Source organism: Talaromyces proteolyticus (assembly GCF_021365285.1).
Source record: "Talaromyces proteolyticus strain PMI_201 chromosome Unknown BGW36scaffold_15, whole genome shotgun sequence".
NCBI lineage: Eukaryota > Fungi > Ascomycota > Eurotiomycetes > Eurotiales > Trichocomaceae > Talaromyces > Talaromyces proteolyticus.
Genome location: NW_025764291.1, coordinates 1,105,006 through 1,130,836, shown reverse-complemented (window position 1 = coordinate 1,130,836; position 25,831 = coordinate 1,105,006). Strand labels below are relative to the sequence as shown.

The window sequence follows — 25,831 nt, the reverse complement described above, 5'->3', positions numbered from 1 at the left end:
GGCGGGCAAGGAGGGGCTGGCGCTGGTACGGATACGGTACGGGCGGTACGTGACGGGTCGATTTCGCATGAATATTACGCATTACCGCTGACGGCCCAAGGGCAAACCAGAAGAGGCCGTCAAAGAGGGGCGGCAAATGGTCTCGTGAGAGCTTAGCTAATGGGCTCTCTTCGTAGTATGTTACGATGTCAAGATGTTAATATGTGACTAATAATACTATATTTGGTCTTGATGCTATAGTTATGGATTAACAATATCCGTCATATTAACCAGTGTCTTATTCGGGGATATCTATATACACCCCGGCAGCCTGGATCCTACCAGCCCCAGCCTTTGAATCTCGCGCGCCTCTGTCGTAGGTGTGGCTGTAGCATGACGCAACGACCTGGATAGCGATTGATATATGCAATTATCAATCGTTCCATTCAGTCCTGCTAATAGCACCACTTTCTTTTGAACTGCTGGTCGTCGAGTACGTACTTGCTATTAAGAGTCCAAAGATGAAGAGGAGAAGAGCAAGGCAGGTGCAGCCGTGATTGGCGGGCGGTGTCGGGTCAGGTGCCGTGCTCAGCGTCCCTTTTCGGCTCGCCAAGGCCGTCCGTGCTCGCTGAAAGCTCACTGACTAATGGTCGTGGCCCCTCCAGTTCAGCAGGCCAAACAGAACTAACAATGGCTTTGTCGAGGACAAGAAGCGGCACGTCGAAGAGTGAAAGATCAATATAGACGCCGATGTAAATAAACGAGAATAAAGCAGACCGGATAATACAGCAGCCACGGCCAGCAAGGAACCGCAAGGAAGGCAAAAAATGCGGCCCACGTGATTGGGTGCAACAGGGAGAACGTCACCCGAGCTGCCGACTTTTTTCACGGGTCCGGTGACCAATCGTCATTTTCACCTCCGCCCGCGGTAATACCGTGACGCTGCCTGTGGCTCTGACACCAATAAATTACATTAGTATTAGAATTACTGGGATAGGATAGGACACGAGAGTTTAGGAGCTTGGGCATTATTTTATTTTCAGTCTAGACTAATAGTAGACTCCATGGTTGGAGTTGATTCTGGAATGTTGATGTTAAGCAGTAATCGACCCACAGATATTTAAAATTAATATGGATCGAGATCGTCTTGCCGGGACAGAAGCAAACAACCGAGCATAAAGAAATTAGATAATAAAAAATTCATATTCAGATTATTTCAAGAACAAGACCAGAAAGGTCGGTCGACCTTGGTCACAACGTCATCGGTAATTACAAGCCCCGTTCCATACCCCAACTAGTATACCACTAGTAGCCACTCGCTAAGCGCTTGCTTGAGTCTTGACTAGCTTTTAGGCGCTGTAAATGACCGTGTATTACCGTAACCGTACGCGTACTAGTACGCCACTACCCATATCATGAGACATTTGCTGGAATGCTCCACCTGCACGCCTGGGAATGATCTCATGCCATCAATTATTATCTAAATTATCAATATAGTTAACCCCATGTCCCATGTCCCATTTGTTGTTTTACTAGTGCAGTATGCAAATAATAATAGGAACAATCTCGAGAAATTGTGCAGGCTTACTTTACTATTATTGACGATTGACTATGTCAGGGCACCCAATCAGCCAGCCGGCACTGAGAATATCAAGATCTCGAACAATAGCAATAGCACGAACAATAACAAAACAATCCATTCTTAGCAGCTAATAGCCTACAAATCAAATATTACGAGCGTCGAAGTGTCTGGGCAGATTATGAATGATTGTTGAATCATCGAAGATGATAATAATGGAGAGCTCATGTGACCGCAGCAGCTGTGGAGGAGAACCGTGTTTGCTTCGATAGCGCCTGACGACGACTAGCCCAGCGACTAATGCAGTGCTCCGCCAGCTGAGTGGGCGGTGGGAGGCTGACGGTGGGGCCTGCTTCTCCTCTTTCGTCTTCCCCGTCATCAGCAGCTGCCAGGTCAAAGCATTCATCCTGTTGATGTTCCTGTTATGCACTTATTGATCGTCAAGTCCAATTACATACTATGGTCAATGATGCTCCAGCTGCCATGAAGCAAGTTGACAAGCGAGGCAACATACTGGCTGGCCAATTCTCGGAATTCAGACCCGATTATGTACAGGTGCACGAAATTTAATACGATTGACTACCCAATGACAGCCTAGCCCCACCTGCAATCCTCTGTCGTTGATGATAATCCACCAGATGCAACAGAGTAGTGAGAGCAGTATATATTACTATATAGCTATGTATGGCGGCCGTTTACTATTATGATTGCTATCGATCTACTGCTACTAACCCACAGTTCGTCTCCAACCGATCCAACCCGGGCACGCTTGTCAACACCATGGGCATCTAGGCCGCACGAAAAGAATTCACAACGACAGATATAATGAGAGGCACATCAGTGGTGGATGGTGATGTGCTGACCGACTTCGGAGTTTGCGTACAGGTCCCCGAGTGAGCGCTTTTATTTATTTGCCCAAACACCCCTTCTTCAAATCGACTTGGAATGCAATGCATATGCACGAAACGAAAACTTTTCGCTGCTAGAGATGTAGCTACACCCAAACTGCGTGGCTCGGTGTGATTGCTGGAATTAAGATTTTTTTTAATTATGCATGCACGTAGCTAGCTAGCTGACGACTAAACCAAAAGTGCCCAACGTGCCAATCGTAATTTCGTCATATTTGAATCCGGGTTGGATGTTATTTAATTAATAAATAGTTGCGGTATATTTAATTCGCCACCTCTTTTTCGTATATAAAAATTGAATATCGAGTTGGGATTGGTGGAAAAGGATAGGCATATCTATATGAGTGATGCCTACCCGAAGCCCTAACTAACTTTCCCAACACATCGGGCTGGTAATACTAAGGAGAGGAAGGAATTCTAGGCCACTGTAATAATTGGAATAAGATGGTTACAATAATGTAGTTAATGTTAACTCTCTTGGCTGATACACTATTTACTGTTGCGTTAACAGTTGAGATGGATCGCTAATGTCTAATATTAATCTCGTTTACATGCTTAAAAACTGACTAATCAAATTGTCAATTCATCACATTACTAATTTACATCCCTCCTCTCTATGCAGGGAACTCCTATGCTGGAACTCCTATCGATCTGCGCTCTTCCCTTCCGACTGACTTGAAAAGACGTCACATTAAACACGAGTAACGAGCTGGGCCATCCGTTGAGTAACCAAATATGACGAGTAACCGGCATGTAGGAGAAGAAACAAAAAGGAAAGAAAGAAAAGAAAAAGAAAAATGCCAACTCTATACAAACATGTTCCCACGGCGCCGGAATATCCGTCACAAGTGTTCGGCTCCAATCAACGTAGAACGAGTTACAATGCAGGCTTTTGCTGTCAAGAGTGAAGAACTAGTAAAACATTAGCAAGAATGGGGAGGTCGGCCGGTCGATGGTCGAGAAGTCCGATTTAGAACGGAGGAGGGATGGTGCCCTGGCTTTCCGCCTTCTCTTGCTGCTCCATGAGCTCCTCACCAGCGATCTCGAGCGACACAGCGAGACCGACCTTGGCTTGTTGCTACACGCAGACATATTAGTATAGTATAAAGCAGGATTAGAAGGACTCAACGTACCTTGACTTGGTCGATTTCTCCGGCAAAGGTGAGCGAGATGGGCATAGCTATCCGCTTCTCAAGGAGGCAGCTGACCTTTCCGGCGCTGTCGACTTGGGCACGGAACGTGGACGCGCGGAAATCATATTTGGCACCAATGGTGGCAGTTCCTTCCCTGCTTGGTCCGCCCATCATGAGTGCAGCAGCACTTGGAGCGAATTGAAGGTTCAAATCAACACCAGCTTCGACTCGCTCAGAAAGTTTCCTCCAGTACGAGGCGGCGATGGCTCCTTGAGCTTGTAGTTGCGCGCTCGCAATCCAGTCCGCACCTCGATATTTCGCGCAGTAGGAAAGGGTTGACTCGGGACGCGCGTTGAGTGCTTGTCGCTGCCAGATTGCCTCGAATCCAAGGGCCAGGGCGGGTGTCACGGATTGAAGGTAGCTTCCGACAAAGATACCGGTCAGACCGCCCTCAAAGGGATACGGGTTGAAAGCCTTAATAGAAGCAGAGAAGTCCGAGCCAGTGTAATCATGGTCAATCTGCAGAATTCCTTGTGCACCACCGGACATGATCTGGGCATTCGTCTTGGTCACCAATGATTCGTTCCAGCGGTAGTTGCCAACGGCATTGAGACCACCATCACTGCCGACGTTTCCTTGCAGAAAGACCTATAAAGAAGAGATAAATGTTAGGTAGTGAACGCTGTTATACAATTGAGATTGATCTTACCTTTGGTGTTCCATACATGGCACTGAAGTTATATGGAGGCATGTTGCCAGCTGAACCCATGGCGAAGGCGTGGGACATTCTGAAAAGAGGCGTCATGCCAAAGACCTTGGTAAGGTCTGCACGAAGTCCTGTAAACATGAAATTCGATAGCAAAACCTCTTTTTGTACCTCCCTGGCGATGTTGTCGACTGTCCCGGGGTTTGGCAAGCCCAGGGCCGCTCTTCGCTCAGAAAATAACCCGTATGCATCTTTAATAGCAGCAGCAACAGAGTTGTCCGTCAGAGCGGAAAGGGGTGATGAGAGATTAGCCATGATTGTGAAGAGGTCTTTGCCGGATTAATCAGGTTTCGTTCAAGTTGATCAATAGCTCACGCGGGTGTCCAATGTGTACCACGAAAGCCGACAAGATTATCCCAAAGGGCAATTGAGCCAAGGGGAAAAAAAGCTCGTAAAAGTGCGAAGCAGATATAATGAGCGTCCGGGAGCCGGAAATCGCCTTGTCAAATATACGACTCCGATAGCTTGGGTGAGGTTTTCCTGTAGAGAGTATCTTCCGGCTGATGAAAAATGGTCGTTCGGGATGTTTGGGTTTGCACTGTTTGCACTCCGGTCGGCGCCAGGACTCCGCTAGGCTGTTTTGGGCCGGACCAAGCCATAGTGACGATTTATCGATGAATGGCTGCTCCCTCGTTGCTTTTTGTGCCCTGTATGTCTGGGACTGAGCATTGCGCACATATACAAAGGCATCACTGCCTCGACATTGGAACCCCTCTAGTGTTGTCGATAGAGTTTATATATTAATCTTGTCGTCTCTTCCGGATCTTTGAAAGGTCGCTTCCACCCCTCGTCTATATATAGTTCTGTATTATTCTGGGCCCCGAACGAGGTTTTCTCGAGCTCACGGTTTGTCGACTACAAGTGTTTGAGTTGATTCCATTTGTTGGAAACCATGGATACTCTCCTGTACGTCATAACTTGTCGCTACGTCGCTTTATGGCCGCGGTGTGTCATTGCATGTCTAAATTATCTGCAGCACGGCGGATGTGGTCGCCAACTCTCCTCGATTTCGGAGAAAGTCGAGTACTTTCGTGGATGCTATCCATGATCTTCCAGCAAAAGCAGACCTGGCACCCGCGCAACTCTACAGTACTGAATCTGGAAGACTGTTTCACTCGGGTCGAATTGTCATCATTACTGTAGGCTTGCCTGCTAGGGGGAAAACGTACGTCTGCTGATATCGTGTTTAAGAATCTTCACTGACTGATTCAAGCCACATTTCCGTAGCTTTGGCACGCTACCTCCGATGGTTAGTAATGAGAGCATTTCTTGACAGAGGAAAACCCTAATGATTTGCAGGCTCGGTGTGAAAACTCGCATCTTTCATTTGGGTGACTATAGACGGGCTACCATCGGGCCGGGGCAAGATATGCCTGACGATTATTTCTTTGTCAATGGTAGGCTGGGCCTTTATTCATTGTGTCCATAAGACAAGATGTTAAACGCTTATATACGAACAGCCTCTGCCTCATCTGTTCTCCTCCGGCAAAAGATTGTAAAGAAATGCCGAGATGACATCGCGCACTTTTTGACCCACGAGAATGGTCAAATAGCAATATACGATGCGGTCAATCCAATTGCTGCGGGCCGACGCTCACTTGCTAAGGAATTTTCTAAACAGAATATAGAGGTACACCACTAGTCACCTCCTCCTTTATTGACACTGATTGAGATGCAGACGCTATTCATTGAGTCAATGTGCGATGATCCGCGGATTATCGAAGAGAATGTTCGAAGTGTCAAGATCTCCTCGCCTGATGTAAGCTTCGCTATCCTTGATCAAGTGAACATAGTCGCTAACGTAGATAAGTATGTCAATTGGGACGCAAACGAAGCGGTTAAGCATTATCTGGGTCGTATATCGGCCAGAATACCGCACTTTGAAACGATGGAGGAAAAAGACATCAATTACATAAAGGTAATCTGATATTCTCAAGTTCCAGGTGTTTATGCTAACTGTCATGTAGATGATAAATGCAGGTGAACAACTCATTGTCAACAACTGCAGCTTTGGATATCTCTCGCATCGAATTGTGTTCTACCTACTTAATCTTCATATTAAATCGAGACACACTTATTTTGTTAGGGTATGTTAATATTGTCAACAGTTTCCCCAAACGTAGACTAACTCCAAGTTCTTAGGCTGGTGTGTCGTTGGACGCAAATTCCTACAAAGCAGACTCATCATTATCAGAGAGAGGTGAGGATTATGCGAAGAAAATGACTGATGTTTTACTTCAACATCGTGAGTCGGAACGACAAGCCCTTCTCGATCAAGGAGAATCCGCGACTGCTTTGAAACCCTTGACTGTATGGACATCAACAAGACGCAGGACGGTTGAGACTGCGAAATATTTGCATGACAAGGGATACACAGTTCGCCAGAGGTCGCAATTGAGCCAGTTGAATCCTGGAGTGTGCGAGAAGATGTCAGAACATCGCATCAGGCAAGAATTTCCTGATGAAGTGACCAAACATGAAATCGATCCTTATCATCATCGCTATCCCCGTGCAGAGGTATTTTAGGCCCCACCTTCTACTCATATAACATCATGCTAAACGTGATGTCAGTCCTACCATGATTTAGCAGTACGATTAGAGCCAATTATTCTTGAATTAGAACGAGAACACAACGACCTCCTTATTATTGCCCATGAAAGCGTGCTGAGGGTTCTTTACGGATATTTAATGGCCTGCAATGCTGCAGATATTCCATTTTTGTCATTTCCTCGTGATGAAATCATTGAGGTAAGTTTGGCTTCTTGTTGCTATTTCCTAGATACTAACGCATGCGCCTAGGTCATCCCAGCCAGTTATCAAAATGAAGCGAAACGAATCGCGATCCCGGATTTACCAGAGGAAATCATTCCTCCATCTCCAGAAGACATCAAGATACCTGTACCTCCAAGCGGGGTTACGTCACCAATATCAGGCTTGGGAAGCCCGGCGACGGGGATGTCAACGCCTCAGAGCGGATTGCGCACTCCTAGAGAGCCCGAAAGGCTCACCCAACAGCACGTGGAAGACGTGGTGTAGTCTTATGATCAGATTCATATTCATTCACGAAGCGCATATTGTTGGTTAGATTATCATTTGGGTTCCTCCTTAGAAAATACATCGTTCCATAAGTTTACCCTCCATGTAGTGTCGACACAAATAGAATATTGTCTCCCGGCTGTATTTCGTAAGCCTCTTCGCCTTCGAGTTCCCAGTCTGCGTCGTTGATCAAGACAAGTATGCCTGGTCGTCTGTTGTTCCCTAAGTCGCCTATCTTTTCAATTGTTTCTTGGAGCAACTCACACATGGTCTTCGAGAACGAAGAGTTCTTTTCTTTTGTCTCTCATTTCGTGTTCGACAAGATAGTGAATCAACCATGAAATGTTCGTTGGCGTTCCATCTTCTCGTTTAGCTGGGATTGAAAGTTGGAGTTTGCGTTTGTTCTCGAATAGAATCTCTAGCCCGCCTCTGTAGAATAGAAAATTCATCAGATAATCAGCTTGGTCGACGGCAAATACAGAGCTTACGTGAACTCAATAGCAATTGAAATTGCTTCCACAGGCTGGCTAGCATTCTCAGCCTCTGGGTTCGCAGACATGGTTGCAGTTAGGATAGTCTATGAGGGGTACGGTGGTTGCTGCAAAGAGTATGGCGGGCATCCTGCTTATCGATAAGCTTAAAATTTCTAGCCGCTAAGAATCAACGTCACCATCCCACATTCACCAGGCGCCGCCACCGCTGAGATCTACGGGTTGATCTTGAAATCACTAATTCTCGAAACTATACCCGTCTTCATGGTTAGTGTTGCGACAGACTTTATCAGCGTCGGCGGCAACCGTCACCCCGGTGCCGCCGATTGGGACACCCAGTCCGGAGTACTGGCATATGGAGCGGACAACAACGTTGCATTGTGGAAGCCAGAAGTAAGTCGCTCCATGATTGTAGCGTTTGCATTCAACTAACAATATTGGCTCCTCAGGATAAATCGAATCGAGGCGTCTTTTCACTGCTAGTTGGCCACGAAGATAAAGTCAGCGCTGTCCGCTTTCTCACATTCCCCGAGACTGGGACTCGGTTGTTGCTTACCGGGTCTGTCGATCGCACAATTCGGATATGGAAACCTAACTCCTCAGATGGATACTATTGCGCGTGTACGCTAATTGGGCATACTGGGACTATCAATGCGATTGCAGTTGGGAATGGGTCAAACATTGTTGCCTCCGGAGGGGCTGACGGTACAGCAAGAATCTGGAGATTAGATATTGCGGAGGACACAATTTCGGCCCAATGCTTGCAAACAATATCAATGAAACCTCGGTTCTTTCCATTAGCCCTAGCCCTGCTACCTTTGGATCTCGAAGACCCGAAGCGGCCAATGCTGCTCTCCGTAGGAGGAACCACCAATCACGTTCACATCTACGCAACACAGAACACTGCACAGGACGTTGAATTTGTATGGGGCGCGAAACTATCCGGCCACGAAGCCTGGATTAGATCTCTCGCCTTCAAAGAGAATACAGTGGGCACTCAGAAGGATTTTATTCTCGCGTCAGCAAGTCAGGATAAATACATTCGTCTATGGCGGATTCATCGGGGCGAAGTAGCGCCTATAGAATCGAAAGATGAGGATGAGATGGTTCTAGGGGGAGATACCCCGACGCTATCCAACAAAGCTTATATTTTCAATGCTTCCGGCTCGACTTATTCAGTGACCTTTGAAGCTCTGCTATTGGGGCACGAAGATTGGATATACACTGCTAACTGGAACCCGAATGCCGAAAAGACACAGCTTCTTTCTGCATCTGCAGATAATTCCTTAACAATATGGGAACCAGACCCAACAACCGGTGTTTGGGTTACGACAGATAGAATGGGAGAAATTAGTTCACAGAAAGGTTCTACTTCTGCAACAGGGAGCACTGGAGGCTTTTGGATCGGTCTGTGGTCTCCAGATGGGAAGCAGGTTGTCAGTCTTGCCCGGACCGGTAGCTGGAGAGCATGGTATTATGACGAGGAATCCGACTTTTGGCAACAGAAACTAGGCGTTACTGGCCATGTGAGATCTGTCAATGACATTCAATGGGAAGCAAGAGGAGCGTATCTCCTATCTACAAGCTCTGACCAAACATCTCGACTCTATGCCGAATGGCTACGAGATGGATCGTCATCATGGCATGAATTTTCAAGACCCCAAATTCATGGCTATGACCTGAATTGTTTAGATACCCTGGGTCCTGCCAGGTTTGTCTCAGGAGCCGATGAGAAACTTTTGCGGGTATTCAATGAGCCTAAGCAAATTGCCCAATTGTTGGAGAAGCTTTGTGATATCACGCCTTCAACAAATGACGAACTCCCCGAGACGGCAAATATACCAGTGCTTGGACTTTCAAACAAAGCTGCAGGGGAAGATGTCACGATAGCAGATAATGAGATGGCCAATCGTGGTAAAAATGAATCAGAAGCGGCTCCTCCAATTGCTCTGCCAATGCACCAACCACCTCTAGAAGATTATCTAGCTCGACACACACTATGGCCTGAGCACGAGAAGTTATATGGACACGGATACGAGATCTCAGCGGTTGCTGTTAGTCATGACCGCTCGCTGATTGCTACTGCCTGCAAAGCAAGCTCTATTGATCACGCTGTTATACGACTCTATGACACAAGAGATTGGCACGAGATTAAACCCTCCCTTACAGCCCATTCTCTTACTATAACATCCCTTTGCTTCTCAGAGACGGACAACTACTTGCTAAGTGTTGGTCGTGACAGGCAGTTTGCGGTGTTCAAGCGCGATGAGGCTGACCCTTTGAAGTTTACCACACTAACATCAAACCCTAAAGCCCACTCGAGAATGATCCTCGGAGCGGCATGGGCTCCTATTCCCGAGCCATTAGTATTTGCGACTGCAGGACGAGACAAGTCTGTGAAGCTGTGGCAAATGAAGTCAGACACTTTTGAATGTGTATCAACAATATCCCTGAAAAGCGCTGTAACAAGCTTGTCATTCTGTTCATCAAAACGCACAGATATCCTGTACTTGGCTGCTGGAGAGGAAACAGGACAGATATCTATTCATGAGGTGTCAATCCCAAATTCGGAGACTCGGGAGCTGGCGACTCTTGACAAGGCAATTTCTCCATCCAAAGCAATCACACAGCTTGCATGGCGGCCGGATTCTGCATCAGCTGTCAAGGCGAGCGTCGGTAATGGCGATTTAAGGACTAAAACCCTTGCTACTGCAAGTGAGGATTCATCAGTTCGAATATATAGACTAGCAGATTTACCCACATAAAAACTAAATCTAAGTCTTTAAGCCAACAATTTCTTAACAGAGCACATCCTCACAAACGTGCTGCTAAATGTTCATTCATGTTAATCAATATTGATAGAAAGAAGTATAAATAAATCCACAAATAAATGCCTAAATATGCAAGATGTAAGTATTCGCGTTGAAGCCCCCTGGCGGGTTGAACATCACCAGGATATGCAAAAGGTCCAATATTTATCCCCATACTCCCACAATGCAAGTAGTTGAAACATCTTCGTTATTCGTTGAGAAAGGCTTCAAGACACCGCCCGTTTTCGTTTATTAATCAAAAGAGAGAAAAGAAAAGAAAGGAGAAGAAGAAGGAGAAAGAAGAGATATTATTTCTCTGGACGTTTCTCAAGGCCGTAGCCCCCGATGGCTTCGCTGGTGGGGTACGTTTTACCCTGGCCAGATTTTTTGCCTCGCGGTCCGCGTGCATCAAGATCTTGTTTTAGCCAGTGAAGAACCAAGTCTCCAAGCAAACTGTTCTCAGCCGACCTGTTCGGAACCTCTTGGTCGAACTTCTGCATTGTCCCAGCCTGTTTAACTTGGCCCATATGCATATGCACTAAATGCGTCGGCCACTGTGAAAGATTGTCCAGGATGTGAGTTGCATAGACAATTGTGCAAGCTCTTGTCTCTGTCTCTCGTTTCAAGAAATAAAGAAAGTTGCTTCGCGACAATAAATCGAGATCAACGGTGATTTCATCTAGTAGCAAGACTTGCCACGGCCGAAGCAAGCCCATGGCAAGCTGCACACGTCTTCGCTCGCCATCAGAGACAGCGTGCATTCTCCACTCAAGATCAATGTCAAGGATGTCGATGAGTTCGTCCCGACGTTCAGGGAAGGCATCACCACCAACCGAGGCGAGAAGCGTGGGGACATCGATATCCGTTCGCACAATGCTATTCAGAACCCATTCTACTCCGAGATATGTGACACCTTCTAGGCCCTCTTTAAACGGATCCACGCCGCCGACTTCGATTGTATTTGTCGGAGCTAGCCTCTTTCCAGATAGCAATCGAAGCAAGGTTGTCTTGCCAGCACCATTTGCTATAGCACGTCAGCAATGGCGACCTTTTTTAATTATGTTATCATCAGTACATCTATACCTCCAATAAGTAAAGTTCGGCTTCCAGGAGGCAAGCTGAGGTCTACATCCTTCAGGCCATTGGAGCCATCCGGAAATTTGTAGGAAAGCTTGCGCACCTCAATTGATGGAGCCATGATGTAACGATTCTTGCGCTTTACAGTGTCTGCTCAGAGACTAAAAAGGGTTCGCCTAGAACAATCAGACGAGAAAATAGTCACCTCTATGGCGTGACTTGTAAATACACGAGACTGTAAAAAGCAAAGAAAAGAAACGTCAGTGTGAAAGTGTTGGACGGCGGGGTGCTAGTCATGCCGGGCAGTAGTGCATTAATAATAATTAATGTAAATTCCCTTTAGGTGCCACTGCAACGGGAAATCGCTATTTGCGGATAAGTGCCTGGCTGGCGTAGGGACTCAGTCTGCGCGACTACAAAAGCCATTGTCTCTTGCCATTTTAATGATTACTACTTCTTCCGCCATCTCTTCTCCTCTTCTTACTTCTCTTGTTGTTTGTCCAGCTAGCTTGCCTATGCTGTGGTTCCTTCTCCTTATTTGGCTTTCAGGTTCCTCACGACGCGATCACTGTATTTGCAGTCATTCATCCATGCTCTATTTTTTGCCATTACCCATAGCTCACCCCCTTAGATCTGGATGCACATCAGATTTTACCCATCCCCCAAGCTCTTTATTATTATGCCCTTGCAAAAGCTTTAATAAGCACAGAAGCAAGAGCTCGAGCAAGAGTCCTAGTAAAGGTAGCAAAAGATCTAGTAAACATATGAGTAAGAGCCTTCCTAAGGCTCCTTTGCACGTAATCATATAAGGCTAATATATTACAGACCTACCCCATAGTAACCAATCAAATCAATTTGCATTAAGTAAACTTACAATTAAAGATTTTTCGTGTTTTAGATTACACTAGTACAAGTATCTGGCCAATCAGAAAGCTACGTGTCATCCGTGTCAAAAAGTAAGATTCGTAAAAAACGAATTTTGTCCTCGATGTACCAATGTATAGAGAGAGGTCGGGTGGGTATTTTGATGTGATACCAGACGAGAGCTCGGGCGCGCAGGATCGACCGCAATTATTTGAGGAGCCGGAATCTATTGAGGAACCAGTAGCAACTCAAGGGGGCGATGAGAAGAGGAAATTCGAAAAGAATGCGCCCAAAAGCAATCGATGCTCATGTCGAGTCTCCAGGAGAAGGCGCGCGTTATCTCACGATTCGGGGTATGGAATAAATCCGAGGAAACTTTTATCGGACTTCAGCTTGATGCCGAGTCGACAGAGTTCGTCATCTACAAAGTTCGTCATCTACAAAGTTCAATTCTGAGGATTCAAACGCTGCAATCGAAGTCGTCTAGTACTCCGCAGGGAAGCCTACGTGGACAGGGAGACGAGAGTGAAGATACACAGGCCAATGTAGCCTCCATATCCTCAAGTACAATCCACTCAAACAACGACGACGGTCTAGCGGCATTAGACGCATTGCAGAATACCAGAACACATTCTTATCAGCAATATCCAGTAAAGAAGACGCGACCACCGTTGAGTGTGCGACACTCGTTGTCGGATGAAAGTTCATACGTGAGGAGCCTTTCGCAGGTTTCCACGCTAGAACATCGACCGCATTATGAAAAATGTTCACTCGCAGGTGAATAGTCGATACAAAGCCATCAAAGATAGTCTACAAGACTATAGCAGCAGAATTTTCAGCATGCCGAGTTTCAATCTTCCAGATTTCAGAAGTGAGTGTCATCCGGGCCGTTTTCTCGGAGATTACCAACGGAAAGACAGCGTGCCAGCGGGAGATGCTAGGATCAATGGCGCCGCAGAAGGCAGTGACGAGTTGTAATGGCAGAAAACCCAATATTAGACCGAACACAATCTATCCATTCGTCGATCAAGCAGCCTCCCTTATAACTAGAGATGTCGCCGTCATGGGCGGTTATCGAGTGTGTGTGTGTGGAAAGAGGTATGGCAGAAACATGGCCCCGGTATTCCGGCACTATGACCACATGTTAGCGATGTTGTTCAAGGTTATGGGCATGCTCAAAAAGAACTCACCGAAGTTGTTCGATGACTCTCATTCTGAGATACGTCCCCTTCTCATCTTAACATTTCATACCCCACCATAAAGTCGGTCTTACAGTTCCCAGATGGAGTTGTGAAGCCAGGGTTTACGGTAGGTACCAGAGGCAACGATGTTGACAAATGTCGTTGGCCCGAAGATCAAGACCGAGGTGATTACATAGAGCTTCTCCAAGGGAATGAGCTGCTTTTGGTTTGGCAATGCGTTTGCACAAAGTGTTCCGCTTGGATCAATCTATTTCGGAAATATTAGAGAGAAAAAAGACTTGAGAAATTGTATTCATTCTATACTGTGACTTGCTTCACTTCTCCCGACTATCTTCTGAATCCTTGAACAGCGGATGTGGCGTATAACCACCAGTATATTTAATACAACAACCACATTCAGCAGTGCAATGCCCGTACAGTTCAATCTTTGTTCTTTCTTTCGAAAGATAACCAGACAGAATATAGTAATCCTTCAAAGGCTTCTCACAACACCCACACTCTCTACCACAGCAACCCCTGCTCCGAGCACAAGCGTCTCTCGTTTTCCGCCAACTGTATGGCTTATCATGTCCTAGGATAAAAGCATACTGGACCTTACGAGCCATCAATACGTCCCTATAATAGGCATGGCTTGTTTTGCTCAGCAATAGTTGATGCATCTTTTGCTTGTGAGCTTGATACAAATTTCGCGTTTGAAGCAATGCCTCATCGACACTGTAAAGTTCCTGGGAGTATTTAGCGTGCCACAGTTCGTCGTCACCCCAACAGCCATGCAGCTTTGTCTTCAGAATCGCTGCCCTTTCATCTGTTAGACGCTTCTCGCGTTGCATTATTGCAAATCCATTTTGTTCTTCCTTTTCATAATCCTGCTTCCAAAGGTATTCCAAACAGAAAGCTTTATTGACTGCGCGTACAGCTCTTGCTAAGGGGTAAAGTTTACAAAAGTCAAGAATTTCCTCGAACATCTTTCCTTTGTTCTTTTGCAGTGACGAAGTATGAGAAACAGCCGAGGAGGCAGTAGAAGGACGAGTGAGTTATGTGTTTAGGTGCGCAGGCTTAATCAACTGTTGATTCAGGCTGCACTTTGGATCGTAGTTGCCTATAAGTATCTTAGACTTGTCATTGTCAAGTTTTATAACGACTATGACTAAGACACATTGTTGCCTGTTGTAAAATCCAAGTTGGAATTATCGGACTCTAGCATCATCGGAAACCATAATAGACCCTAGATAGAGATAATACAATACTATGGGGGCATAGTTCGGCTGCTTCTGCTATAAAATAGATTGCCTTTATTGGTAAATTAATATATAAATTAATTTTTATTCTTAAATTATTATTTCATAGTTAGCCTTTTATGTCAAGCTTAATATATTTATTATATTCTCTTCAAAACTTTGAATTAATTTTTAATATATTATATTTTACAAATAATCTTATATGATTTAATCAAGGTCAATTGATGAATTGCCATACAATCCTACCAGCACGGGAATAGTATCGTTCTCTGTTAGAAATATCACAAACACTGCTGGTGAACGTTTCAGAAATAACGAGACTTCATCTAAGCCTCAGTGTTTTTCAGCTTTTCCCAGTCTAGAGCGATTCCTAGCACAGCATCACCCTTCTTCGCCAAAGAATTGTAAACTTCATCTGCATCCAACGGCGAGCAACGGTGGGTCAACAACCCCTTGACGTTCATCCTTTTCCTTTGCACGTAGTCGAAGAATAAGCTGGTCATGTTCTCGGCGGTCCACATGTTGAATGGGGTTTCCGTTTCAGGGAACATGAACCCATGAATACCTAAAATCGAAATGGAATTTCCAACAATTCTTGGTCCGAGACTTTGTTTAGAAGGTGTGGGACTGTCACCTAGGAGAACTAGTCTGCCCAATTTTCTCAAGAACTTCGATGCACTGGCCAGAACCGATGGAAAGCCTGTGATATCAAACACAACGTCTACCATTTTCCCATCAGTGGTTTTTTCAACCTCTGCAATCGCATCCTCAGCCGGCAAACAGATGGCGTGTGTTGCTCCGTATTTTATAGCTAGATCAAGCCGAGATTGTGATGTATCGATGACGATCAAATGCCTTACTCCACAAAGTGCGAGATATTGAGTGACAAGCTGACCTAGAATTCCCAATCCCACCACACATGCGCTCTCGCCCATGGCCAGCTCTGCCCGCCTCACGCCTAGTTGCGTTGTTCTTGCCAGCGTTGCCCATATTGCCTCCTCATCCTCGATTCCCTCTGGCACAATAACCAAATGATCTTGGTTTGCGATAAAATACTGAGCGTGAGGTGCCCATGTCGTAACACGGTCCCCAACCTTAAATTTCGTGACTCCAGGACCTAGTTGAACAACAACAGCAGCCATACTGTAGCCTGGGGCGAAGGGGTATTGGATATATTCTTCCCAGTATGTACCTGGATCATAGATACCGCGCAAGCAATGTGTTTCAGTGCCTATGCTGACCAAAGACACGTTTGCTTTGCAGAGGATCTCGCGATCCTGAGGGGGAGGTACATCTTGGAGCTCGACATGAACCTTGCCTTGGCTTGGAAAAATTATATTTTGAGACTTCATGTTGGAGATGCCGGATAATGCAATCAATGCTGTCGTAGTTCGAGGTCTGGCAAAACGAAAAGTCTTTGTTATATAGGTCCTAGAAAAGGGCGGATACCAAAAGATAAGTGCCTAATGTACCGGCTGCTACCAATCCAGCCAAAGTTACTGAGAGACATTCGGCGCGACATTGAATGTAACAGTGAGGGCTATCGACAAGGGTTTGACAAGCACAGAATCTAACGAACAGGGCTGCGAGCGATATGTTGGTTTAGATGGAAGCGGGGAAGGGAAAAACACGTCAAACTACTTTGTGCAATTAATAATATGTGTTGTTGTCACGCAGAGCCTAAATGCTAAAGGCCTAGGCCCACGTAGACAAATGCTACGGTACTTAAGTTCTTCTAGAGTAGTGATAATGTCACCTCATCGTGCTTGATAATATTAAATGCATCTAGGGTAGGCTCATTACAACCCTCCCAGTGCGTCATATAAAACTGTCCAAATTTATGCAAACTGAATCAAAGATGGGCCGTAACAACGAGGCAAAACAGTACTGCATCAGGTTGCTGCTCTAATGGATCTCGCAATTACACTGCACAATGTAACGTTTGAATCGACAAACCTAAGTACATAGCTGAATGATTGTTAACGTAGATCGGATTAAAAACTTTAATTGAACCCATATTTGATGAAATGTATTTCTTGCGTCATTATTTGATTCGAGATTCAAAGATTACATTGTTGGAATTCAACTTGACCACCATGTCTGGAGTCAACATTGCTCTGTTCAGAGCCGTGAGGTATGATCGAATGAGCTGGCTTATCACCTGACTGTCTACATGAAATTTAGGAACCAATAATAGTACCGCATTGAGTGGACGGGGCCTGTCGAGTTATTAACATGGAGTAACTAGCCATCAGATAATTCGTTTTATATGTACTGGGTATAGGAGTCTAGTTAGTCTGGTAGATTGTCTTAGATTTCTCCTCTAGACTGAAAACCACCTACCTACTTCCTACTCCTTTAATTGAGGATAAAATGTAGAATCTAACAGGTCGTGGGGCATGTGCCTACAATTAAGGATCGTTTTACTTTTCACGGCGAATTGCCCTGTATACTAACTACAAGTCTCATGTACTAGCTTTCCCTGGACGGTGGATCAATGACAGAAGTGAGGATTCGGTTTTGTGAAATTGGTACCTCACCGGTTTCATAGATTGATGTTGCCTTATGCTGGCAACAATTTCCTCCGAAATTGCTTCTTATTCATTGGTTCACGGGTGCAAGGGTATCAATGGGTTAAATGGCCCATTTTATTTTACTTCTTCTTTGCCTTTAGTACTAGGCAAAAAGAAGCAAAATTCAAAACGAATAACAACAGTTGTAGCCGGCCATTTTCTGTCTGTTGGGGGCAGTGTTCCTTGAACGCGAGGCAAAGCACCAGTATCCGCCCTCAGTAGACAAATCACGGAGCTCTGTGTTTCTGAGACTCAAAATGTGTTGTACACGATTATTCGGGCTGTTTACTATTTGGATTGTAGGTTTGTGATGAGTATTAGATGGGTTGATCTGTTTTATCTAGGGTTATCTGCGCGGTCCGACTGTTATTCCAGATTTTTATTTTGACCTCCGCACACCTACTACTCATTCAATTATTTAAATATTAAAGTAATTTTAATTTTTTATATCCGAAATACAATCTAATAATATATAATGTTGTAACATTTATATAAATAATTTATAACAATAAAATAGCCGAAAAAAATCAAGTTTGGATATACAAGATATACATGTCCATCGTCATAGTGGCCCGGATGAGAAAATGACTTCCCCAGATTTTTTCGCGTCTTTTGTTCTTGCTTCCGCCACACAGCCAGCCACTTGATATGGTGGTTTCAAAAACACGATGCGGTGATACCAGGCCATTAGGGAGCTCCTATTCAGCCGACAACTAAAAATCATGGATTTAGAGAAAGGTCTCTTAATATGCTCGGCTTTCTTCGACATTTCATCCAACCGCGATTTACGATCATGAACCCTCTCATAACCGTCGTCGGAGCCACAGGGACTGGAAAGTCCAAGGTATGGAAAGCACTTATTTATTTTGAAGCGTCTTAGAACAGAAGCTAAACTGTTAAAGCTTGCAGTAGACTTGGCCAAACGTTTCAACGGCGAAATAATCAATGGCGATGCGATGCAGCTGTACCGTGGCCTACCTATAATTACAAACAAAATTCCAGAAGAAGAGAGAGAAGATATAAAGCACCATTTAATTGATTTTATTGGTCTAGAAGAGGAGACATGGCGCATCGGCACATTCAGGGACGAATGTCTTCGAGTCATACAAGATATACACTCTCGCGGAAAAATTCCAATCCTCGTTGGAGGAACGTCTTACTATGTACAGTCTGTTCTGTTCAATGATGGTCTGGTTGACAGTGGAAAGGAGGATTCTAAGCAGGCGCCGGATGAAGATTACAATGTTCGTCAGGAAGGCCAATCCGAGTCGAAAGACTGGCCCATTCTCGATGCGCCTGTCGAGACTATGCTTGATAAACTTCGGGAAGTTGATCCTATCATGGCCGACCGTTGGCATATTAAAGAAGTACGAAAAATTCGAAGGTCATTGGAGATATATTTGAAGACTGGACGACCTGCATCCGAAATCTATGCGGAGCAGCAGCGGCAACGCCAAGCAGCTATCAACAATGTCGAAGGCGAAACAACAGGTCAGTTGAGATACGAAACACTGGTTTTTTGGATGCACGCAGAAAGAGAGACGCTTTACAAGAGACTAGATACTCGGGTGGAAAAAATGATAGAGCAGGGTCTGGTTGCAGAGGCCCGGTCGTTGTTCGAGTACAAGGAGTCGCAAGATACTCAATTAGACGAAACCCGTGGAATTTGGGTTTCTATTGGACTTAAAGAGCTAGAGCCTTACTTCAAAGCTTTGCGTGCAGGTGGTTCTAGCGAAGGACAAATAGAAGCGCTGAAGCAAACTTGTGTAGAGTCGGTAAAGACTTCTACCAGACAGTATTCCTCCAGACAGACACGATGGATTCGGACCAAAATATGGACGGCGCTTGCAAGCTTGAGCGCGACAGACCGGTTATATGTTCTTGATGCCACAGACCCGGATGCCTGGGACCGGTGTATAAGGGAACCAGCAGAACGCGTTGCGCAAGGATTCTTGGGAAACAGTGAAATTCCAGAACCTGAGTCGCTCTCGGAGCTAGCTCGAATGACTCTCGAAGATGCCAAGAAATCGCATGAAAAGCAAAACCAACCTGCAACTTTCTCGAAGCAGATGACATGCGAGGTATGCCACAAAACGATGATGGGCGAAGAACAATGGGATATTCATGTTCGAGGTTCTGCACATCGACGTGTAATGAAAAGTGCTGCTAAAAGAGCGAAGCGCCAAGAATATTTGCGTAATCGAGAAATGGCTGAAGGCACTGTAGACAAGGTCTCAACTGATGGAAATTGAGAACCGTTTAACCGATCGACACCTTCTCGTTGACCACGCTAGGAGTCCACCCCGGATTGCAATCAATCTGATGTGCTAAATCGGCATCGTTGGCAGAAGATTTCCCCCTCGTTCTCCACGTGGTAAATTTGGACGAAAGTATGTCGCCGTGACCGCTTTCCTCTAGCTTATATACCTCTATTACGGGCGATTTATCCCGTTTTCGAATTCGCCAAATCCCGTCTGTATTCACAACTGACTTGAGCCCTAGCATCAGAGTTAGATAAAGCCGCCTTCATAGTCAATTGATTAAATCCCTTACATTCGAGAAATGCTGCTGTAAAGTTGATGCAGACATTACCATCCCAGCTTCCTTTACCATCTCTCTTGACCTTTCCAGGTATGGTATGTGTCTCAAGTTCTTCTAGCCGCAGAAGAATTCCTGCTTTGTCACGAAAGCCTACGATAATTTTCGGAACCCCAAGGAGGAAAGACTGAGCCCAAAATTTGAGCAGTTTCCTCTCAAACTTCATCTTCTCTTTATCATTGAACAGCTCTGAAGTTGTCTTTAACTCAACCCAGTTGATGGGGTCTTCTTTGCGAATAGGTTTGCTATCCCAAACTAAAGGGAGGATTAGGACTATCTTTGAATGAGAGATTAGTGGACTCACTAGCATCAACCTCACCACCAATCACGAGCTTTGTCTTTCCAATGCCGGTTCGGACAACGGAGCAATATTGTGCTTTGTTGTTAACGACTTCGTGGACTCGGCCTTCGATCTTATCTCGAGATGTGGCGCCCCAAGTATCCGAGATGACAGAAAGGGTTTCAAATTTGTATCCTGCATAGGATAAGGTTATTCTTCACTCGTATAGAAAAATCATGGTGTATATGTACCCCAATATGCCATCACATCTTGCGAAGGCATCCCGGGCAACGGCCGCTGATTCCTTTGTATTTCCTTCTGCTTGTTTTTGTACGTATTGTTCTCTTCGATGAATCTACCATCAAGAGTGAGCTGTGATTCTCTGTTGTATTGTTGGACTATAGTGTTCGTACATTGATCCCTAAATGAGATATCGAGTGAGAATCTGTCCATTTCATCAGAGTTAAAGGGCTCTTACCTGAAAATAAGTCGCGTTCATTTCGAACCTAGTGCTTTGTAAGCAAAGAGAGTGCCAACCTAGACCAGAGCACAACACACCCATTCAACATATCAAAAGGAGCTGTCATTATCTATTGCTGTTAACAACTCGTCTTCAATCTCCACCTTGAAGGGTTGCCGCGCACCTTTGTCATCATCCCTCGCCAGGTGATAATATCGGCCTCGCATTTTGAGCCTGTATTTTCCTCAAATGCAGCAATCGTATCTAAAAGGGCATCTAAATGTTCATCTTTGGCGTCATTGAGCTTTTGAAATGACTCGAAGCCCTCATTCAGGTCGGCAGGCATTTGCGCCGGTTGCGGTGGATAGTAGTATTTCATGGATGAATCGTCGAGCCGAAGATTATGCTCTTCATCGTAAGAGAAACAGGCGATTTCCTGCAGATTTATTGTATAAGTGTTAGGTCTCAATGCAAAAGGACTTGCAGAGCTCAAAACTCACTCTAGGGCGCCGAATGGCCGTGGAGCCATTGAAGCGATGGAGCGGTTGGACATGGAAGGCGTGCGAATTCATCCTGCGTCACGTAGGGGCATGCCTCGTCGGAAAGAAAATCAAACAGCAAAGCAACCTCTTGTGTGCCTACATCAGCGCAGAAGTTTTCGTCCGTGGTCGTTGTCGACGTGCAAGGAACAATCGAAGGGGAAAAAAGAATAAGAGCCTCGCTGGATCGCAACAGGCAAGAAGCTCCCCAGAAGCCGCTGATTGGTCACGGCGGCACTCCGCACGGCTTAAGCATGAAAGTAGGAACAGCTGCGGCTGCCCCGCCAGAATAACAGTTCGACTGTCAACACCAAGAACAAAAACCAATTCCTTCAGTGCCAGCATCATCTGCCTTGACAGTGGCATCAGGAGCTCATCATGACATCCAACATTGCGAAGACGATTGCTCGCCAGCAAGAAAAGTACGAGATGGCAATGCCTCGCCTTTCTGACCGTGAAGACGACTAACAGTACTCTGCTGATAGAATCGCCGCCGGGTCCTTCTACGAAGCTCACCAACACCTACGTGTGATCGCTGCGCGGTATTTGGGAAAGTCGAATTATGACGCTGCGGCTGAGATATTGACGGGTGGCGCGACAGCTCTGCTCAGAGCTGGGTCCCAGCAAGGCGCTTCGGCCAGTGGTGGAGATCTGGCTATTATGCTGGTCAGCGAGGTATACACCAAGGCTGAGTGGGAGATTGGCACAGAAGAAGACGCCTCATCAAGAGCACGCAAGAGTACGTCTGATTAAAAGGTTATCTTCATTGTGAGGAGTCTGACAGTTTCCGTCTTTTATAGAACGCCTCATTGAATTGTTGCGCGAGTTTCCTTCTGACGAACCGTCACGAAAGAGATATATCAATGAAATTATAAATTGGAGTTCAAAGTTTGGACCTTTGGAGCGAGGCGATCCGGAGCTCCACCATGCCGTCGGGTCTGTTTACGCTGAGGGTATGGCAGAAGTTTCCATATACGAATAATTTCTAACAAATTTCACCTCTTCTAGAAAACGAACCGTATGAAGCAGAAAAGCATCTTATCATCGGGACCACAGATTCGGCAGAAACTCTGGCGAAGCTGGAATTTGAGTGGTATACAGGCGACGAGCCACACACAGCAGCTCTTTATGCCTCCAGGGCAGTTCTCCCTTTCCTTCTCATTGGCAATCTTCGTAGTGCCAACAAAGCCCTCATCATTTTCAAATCACGCCTTTCTAGCTTAAACCCGTCTCTTGTATCGCAACAAGTCAGCAGTGCGAGCGCCGATGTTCACATCTACCCATCTCTGCCGCTGCTCAACTTCCTGAGCTTGCTCTTGATTGCTGTACAGCGTGGAAGCGCGGACCTATTCCGTGACCTGACAAGACATTATGCTCCCCATATTCAGGAAATTGCAACCTGGGACGACGCGTTGGCGCGAATTGGGGAGATGTACTTCAACATCAAGGTACCTAGGCAGGGTAACCCGCTTTTGGACATGATGGGCAACATGTTCTTCGGAGGCGGGCAGAACACTGGAAATCAGAAACCTGGGGCTTCAAGCCGAGCATCCTCCAAACGAGTCGAAGCGGCTCCGTCCAGCGCCGAGCTGGACTAGTGTCTGAATGTATATTGCCAGTTTCATAGAATAGCGCACAATGAGAGATCCTGCATAGCTGTCTTCATATTACTCGTTAGGTATTTTATTCCACTTTGTGGTCGACTCAGACAGGTGATTCGTCCTCAATTTCAAACATCCAATTATCTTCATCTAGCGCAGCGACTCTATTGCGCAAACTTTGCTGGATCAGATTGAGAATTTCTAAAAACCAATGAGTTTGCAACCAGAAACTTGTCGAGGAGAAAATGAGACAACCCACCTGGCTCACTATTCAAGTGTCTATTACGATTCCGCTGCATCAATTCGACAAGATTCGCTTCAAGTTCTAACAAACCCATGTGTTAGCTGTACCTCCCAACGTAACAGCTCCATTGCTTACTATCTTTATCCCGACCAACAAGCTCTGAATCAACCGTTGAGCCGCCGTTTGCGACTGAACTTCCAGAACCACCACTAGGCCGACCTTCCTCAATCCCCTCCATAGCTTCTTCGTCTGCTTCTTCATCCAGCAAAACGGGCGGTAAGACCGGAATGTCTAACTGGAAATTCCCATTCTTATCTCTTGCGATAATGTCGCTGCCAGTGTCTGAGGGCGCGGGTATGAGTGCAGAGCTGGCGCTCGATGAGGTCGTATTTGAGATTGTAACTTTGGGGTTGTCGGGTATATGATTGTTTGGGCCCAGTGCTGAAGCTTGGTGGCTGTTGTTTGAGGATACTGAGGTCGAAGTTGACGCTGAAGCTGTTGCAGATGGAGGTCGACGGTTAAGATGACCCTGAAATAAATTTCGACGCGTCGGAGGCATGGTGAGAGATTATTTATCACTCTCGTATGGGGTTGATTTGTCGTTTCTGTCCTCTTGTGAATGCAATTGCCATGCAATGCTCATAAGACGTATTGCAGGCTGAATATTAGGATCCTGAGTGTATTTATTGGTGCAGTAGAGTGATCGGGCGAGCCTGCGATCAATATTGAATATAAATGGAGACGAGGATGAATATAGGAGAGGAATAAATAATGATCAACGACGGAAAGTCGACGCGGTCAGTAGCTTGTTCTGTTCCCCGCACCGCCTCGGCCCTCATGTTCTCCGCACATCAACAAACACTAAAAACATCAATAAACACTATGCTTGGCTTCTCCATCACGACTACTTGTTTTTAATGTTTTAAAGACGGTCTATCACATTGGAATGCCTATCTACAACACAACAATCAAAAGAAAAAAATACCGCTAGTCAATCTTTCCCCCTGGCGTTGGTTCTTGAATAACGCTTTCAACACTTCCTTCAGATGCTCAACTGCCTCGTCACATATCTCTGCATTTGATCAGCAAAACATCTCCTCAACTTAAATGGACTGTTAACAGAAAGAAAAACTCACGATAATGCACAACCAGCCTGGGCCTTGAAACCAAAACTCCCCTCTTAGCTGCCTCGTCAACAAGGTCCTGTAAAGAAAATGACAACCCTTCAAAGTCCAGCCAAATCATATTCGTCTCCGTCGGATATCTCAGCTTCCCGCCACTCTCTTGCCAGAATGTGGCAATATCTCTCGCGACTTCATGCGTTCTCCTAAGGAGACCCCCGCAGAATGTCCTTTCCACAGCCACACGCGCTGCACCACATAAGGGGCCGGGTTGCCGTATACCCCCTCCAATACTCTGCTTAATCCAGCGTGCACGACGGATGACATCTTCATTTCCAACAATGACAGCGCCGGCGGATGCTCCCAAACCCTTGGCGAAGCACAGCGTGATGGTATCAAACAACGCTCCATACTCGGACAACAAACCCCCTGCTTCTCCCGATGTAACCGCTTCCCAGAGCCGGGCCCCATCCAAATGAACTAATATACTATGTTTATGCGCGTACTCACAGATTCGCCGGGTTTCTTGCAACGGCATTACCATGCCATTCAGTGTATTCTCGAGAGATATTACTCGCGTAGCAGCCGAGTGTATCTGTTTACCATCGTCAATTTTGATGTGTGGTATAATGTCTTCCAAGGTAAGATATTTCCCATTTGTGGCCTGCACTGCTTGAGGGATAGCTCCGGTAAACACAAATGCTCCTCCCGATTCACTGTTCAGAATATGGGCGCGGGAGTCGCAGAGGACCGCATACGGTGGCTGAGAGAGAAGACTGCGAAGAGAGACAATGTTGCCCATGGTTCCAGATAAAACAAATAGGCCAGCGGGCTTGCCAGTTAGCTGGGCTATGAATGTTTGAAGTTCGTTTGTAGTTGTATCAGTGCCTGAGACGTCATCCTCGAGGCTGGCACGGGACAGTGCCTGCAGCATTTCTGCGGTCGGTCTTGTTCTAACATCCCCTAAAAGCTCGTCAATTGCGTCTTAGCATTTATAGAAAAGGAAAGGGATTGTTCCAATTATACCACGGAAATCAAATGCTGCAGTATTAGGATGCAGCCATGTATTTTGTTGGTCGTGGCTATTATTTGACGTGTCTTCACTAGTAATAGGTCCCATTTTTGACATTTTTTCTAGATATTTAATGAAGTCAGTATTCCTGCTAGTATGCTTGGTGCAAGGTTGTAGAAAGATCCCTGCCTTTATGCAGTCTGACTTGATGTTGTATCTACACCGATTTGACAAACAGCCAGTAAAAACTTTTATAAAATTGGTCACAATTTACAAGAAGAATATCTAGTGATAGTGACGACCAACACATCGTTTGTTAT

At 45.7% G+C, this 25,831-nt stretch overlaps 13 protein-coding genes across 13 annotated transcripts; 5 read left to right on the top strand and 8 right to left on the bottom strand.

Annotated features, from left to right (window-relative positions):
• Positions 1–3,436: 3,436 nt before the first annotated feature.
• Positions 3,437–4,620, bottom strand: BGW36DRAFT_308193 (putative mitochondrial import receptor subunit; the record flags this gene model as incomplete). The annotated part of the gene is made up of 3 exons (XM_046212311.1): positions 3,437–3,544; positions 3,600–4,247; positions 4,309–4,620. 3 exons carry the CDS (start codon positions 4,618–4,620, stop codon positions 3,437–3,439), a joined length of 1,068 nt encoding a protein of 355 aa, XP_046066046.1.
• A 637-nt stretch (positions 4,621–5,257) lies between these two features.
• BGW36DRAFT_433692 (putative 6-phosphofructo-2-kinase) lies at positions 5,258–7,401 on the top strand (the record flags this gene model as incomplete). The annotated part of the gene is made up of 11 exons (XM_046221308.1): positions 5,258–5,271; positions 5,342–5,530; positions 5,579–5,614; positions 5,665–5,762; positions 5,826–5,995; positions 6,044–6,124; positions 6,176–6,283; positions 6,333–6,452; positions 6,508–6,882; positions 6,937–7,113; positions 7,165–7,401. 11 exons carry the CDS (start codon positions 5,258–5,260, stop codon positions 7,399–7,401), a joined length of 1,605 nt encoding a protein of 534 aa, XP_046066045.1.
• Positions 7,402–7,495: 94 nt separating this feature from the next.
• BGW36DRAFT_308584 (ubiquitin-related modifier 1) lies at positions 7,496–7,960 on the bottom strand (the record flags this gene model as incomplete). The annotated part of the gene is made up of 3 exons (XM_046212346.1): positions 7,496–7,613; positions 7,666–7,830; positions 7,890–7,960. The coding sequence occupies 3 exons, from the start codon at positions 7,958–7,960 to the stop codon at positions 7,496–7,498; spliced, it is 354 nt and encodes a 117-aa protein (XP_046066044.1).
• Positions 7,961–8,156: 196 nt separating this feature from the next.
• Positions 8,157–10,657, top strand: BGW36DRAFT_433690 (putative RNA polymerase II Elongator subunit; the record flags this gene model as incomplete). The annotated part of the gene is made up of 2 exons (XM_046221307.1): positions 8,157–8,285; positions 8,342–10,657. 2 exons carry the CDS (start codon positions 8,157–8,159, stop codon positions 10,655–10,657), a joined length of 2,445 nt encoding a protein of 814 aa, XP_046066043.1.
• A 353-nt stretch (positions 10,658–11,010) lies between these two features.
• BGW36DRAFT_308088 (putative ABC transporter) lies at positions 11,011–11,900 on the bottom strand (the record flags this gene model as incomplete). Its single annotated transcript, XM_046212304.1, has 2 exons — positions 11,011–11,726; positions 11,786–11,900. 2 exons carry the CDS (start codon positions 11,898–11,900, stop codon positions 11,011–11,013), a joined length of 831 nt encoding a protein of 276 aa, XP_046066042.1.
• A 1,051-nt stretch (positions 11,901–12,951) lies between these two features.
• BGW36DRAFT_433688 (uncharacterized protein) lies at positions 12,952–13,621 on the top strand (the record flags this gene model as incomplete). Its single annotated transcript, XM_046221306.1, has 2 exons — positions 12,952–13,353; positions 13,421–13,621. The coding sequence occupies 2 exons, from the start codon at positions 12,952–12,954 to the stop codon at positions 13,619–13,621; spliced, it is 603 nt and encodes a 200-aa protein (XP_046066041.1).
• A 538-nt stretch (positions 13,622–14,159) lies between these two features.
• Positions 14,160–14,810, bottom strand: BGW36DRAFT_365452 (uncharacterized protein; the record flags this gene model as incomplete). Its single annotated transcript, XM_046214654.1, has 1 exon — positions 14,160–14,810. One exon carries the CDS (start codon positions 14,808–14,810, stop codon positions 14,160–14,162), a length of 651 nt encoding a protein of 216 aa, XP_046066040.1.
• A 599-nt stretch (positions 14,811–15,409) lies between these two features.
• Positions 15,410–16,435, bottom strand: BGW36DRAFT_466522 (putative chlorophyll synthesis pathway protein BchC; the record flags this gene model as incomplete). The annotated part of the gene is made up of 1 exon (XM_046222346.1): positions 15,410–16,435. One exon carries the CDS (start codon positions 16,433–16,435, stop codon positions 15,410–15,412), a length of 1,026 nt encoding a protein of 341 aa, XP_046066039.1.
• Positions 16,436–18,449: 2,014 nt separating this feature from the next.
• Positions 18,450–19,908, top strand: BGW36DRAFT_308574 (putative tRNA isopentenyltransferase; the record flags this gene model as incomplete). The annotated part of the gene is made up of 2 exons (XM_046212344.1): positions 18,450–18,500; positions 18,559–19,908. The coding sequence occupies 2 exons, from the start codon at positions 18,450–18,452 to the stop codon at positions 19,906–19,908; spliced, it is 1,401 nt and encodes a 466-aa protein (XP_046066038.1).
• A 7-nt stretch (positions 19,909–19,915) lies between these two features.
• On the bottom strand, positions 19,916–21,566 carry BGW36DRAFT_433685 (putative Dhp1-interacting protein Din1; the record flags this gene model as incomplete). The annotated part of the gene is made up of 9 exons (XM_046221305.1): positions 19,916–20,154; positions 20,210–20,509; positions 20,559–20,729; positions 20,786–20,889; positions 20,948–20,955; positions 21,013–21,040; positions 21,093–21,124; positions 21,179–21,430; positions 21,495–21,566. The coding sequence occupies 9 exons, from the start codon at positions 21,564–21,566 to the stop codon at positions 19,916–19,918; spliced, it is 1,206 nt and encodes a 401-aa protein (XP_046066037.1).
• Positions 21,495–23,303, top strand: BGW36DRAFT_74698 (uncharacterized protein). The gene is made up of 5 exons (XM_046222556.1): positions 21,495–21,729; positions 21,804–21,955; positions 22,019–22,272; positions 22,334–22,486; positions 22,542–23,303. The coding sequence occupies exons 2-5, from the start codon at positions 21,912–21,914 to the stop codon at positions 23,129–23,131; spliced, it is 1,041 nt and encodes a 346-aa protein (XP_046066036.1). The 5' UTR covers positions 21,495–21,729; positions 21,804–21,911; the 3' UTR covers positions 23,132–23,303.
• Positions 23,185–24,148, bottom strand: BGW36DRAFT_74689 (uncharacterized protein). The gene is made up of 3 exons (XM_046222555.1): positions 23,514–24,148; positions 23,394–23,459; positions 23,185–23,335 (listed from the first exon to the last, which is right to left on the bottom strand). The coding sequence occupies exons 1-3, from the start codon at positions 23,935–23,937 to the stop codon at positions 23,238–23,240; spliced, it is 588 nt and encodes a 195-aa protein (XP_046066035.1). The 5' UTR covers positions 23,938–24,148; the 3' UTR covers positions 23,185–23,237.
• An 85-nt stretch (positions 24,149–24,233) lies between these two features.
• Positions 24,234–25,665, bottom strand: BGW36DRAFT_391344 (pyridoxal phosphate-dependent transferase). The gene has a single exon (XM_046217588.1). It carries the CDS (start codon positions 25,431–25,433, stop codon positions 24,477–24,479), a length of 957 nt encoding a protein of 318 aa, XP_046066034.1. The 5' UTR covers positions 25,434–25,665; the 3' UTR covers positions 24,234–24,476.
• Positions 25,666–25,831: the final 166 nt, after the last annotated feature.

What these genes read in the sequence shown, in the direction of transcription:
- BGW36DRAFT_391344 (XM_046217588.1), bottom strand. Translation starts at nt 25,433, where the DNA reads ATGCTGCAGGCACTGTCCCGTGCCAGCCTCGAGGATGACGTCTCAGGC.
- BGW36DRAFT_74698 (XM_046222556.1), top strand. Translation starts at nt 21,912, where the DNA reads ATGACATCCAACATTGCGAAGACGATTGCTCGCCAGCAAGAAAA. An exon ending in CTCATCAAGAGCACGCAAGA is followed by an intron (nt 22,273 to 22,333) that starts GTACGTCTGATT and finishes CGTCTTTTATAG; the next exon opens with AACGCCTCATTGAATTGTTG. An exon ending in CGGGTCTGTTTACGCTGAGG is followed by an intron (nt 22,487 to 22,541) that starts GTATGGCAGAAG and finishes CACCTCTTCTAG; the next exon opens with AAAACGAACCGTATGAAGCA.
- BGW36DRAFT_74689 (XM_046222555.1), bottom strand. Translation starts at nt 23,937, where the DNA reads ATGCCTCCGACGCGTCGAAATTTATTTCAGGGTCATCTTAACCGTCGA. An exon ending in TGTTGGTCGGGATAAAGATA is followed by an intron (nt 23,460 to 23,513) that starts GTAAGCAATGGA and finishes TGGGTTTGTTAG; the next exon opens with AACTTGAAGCGAATCTTGTC. An exon ending in ACACTTGAATAGTGAGCCAG is followed by an intron (nt 23,336 to 23,393) that starts GTGGGTTGTCTC and finishes ATTGGTTTTTAG; the next exon opens with AAATTCTCAATCTGATCCAG.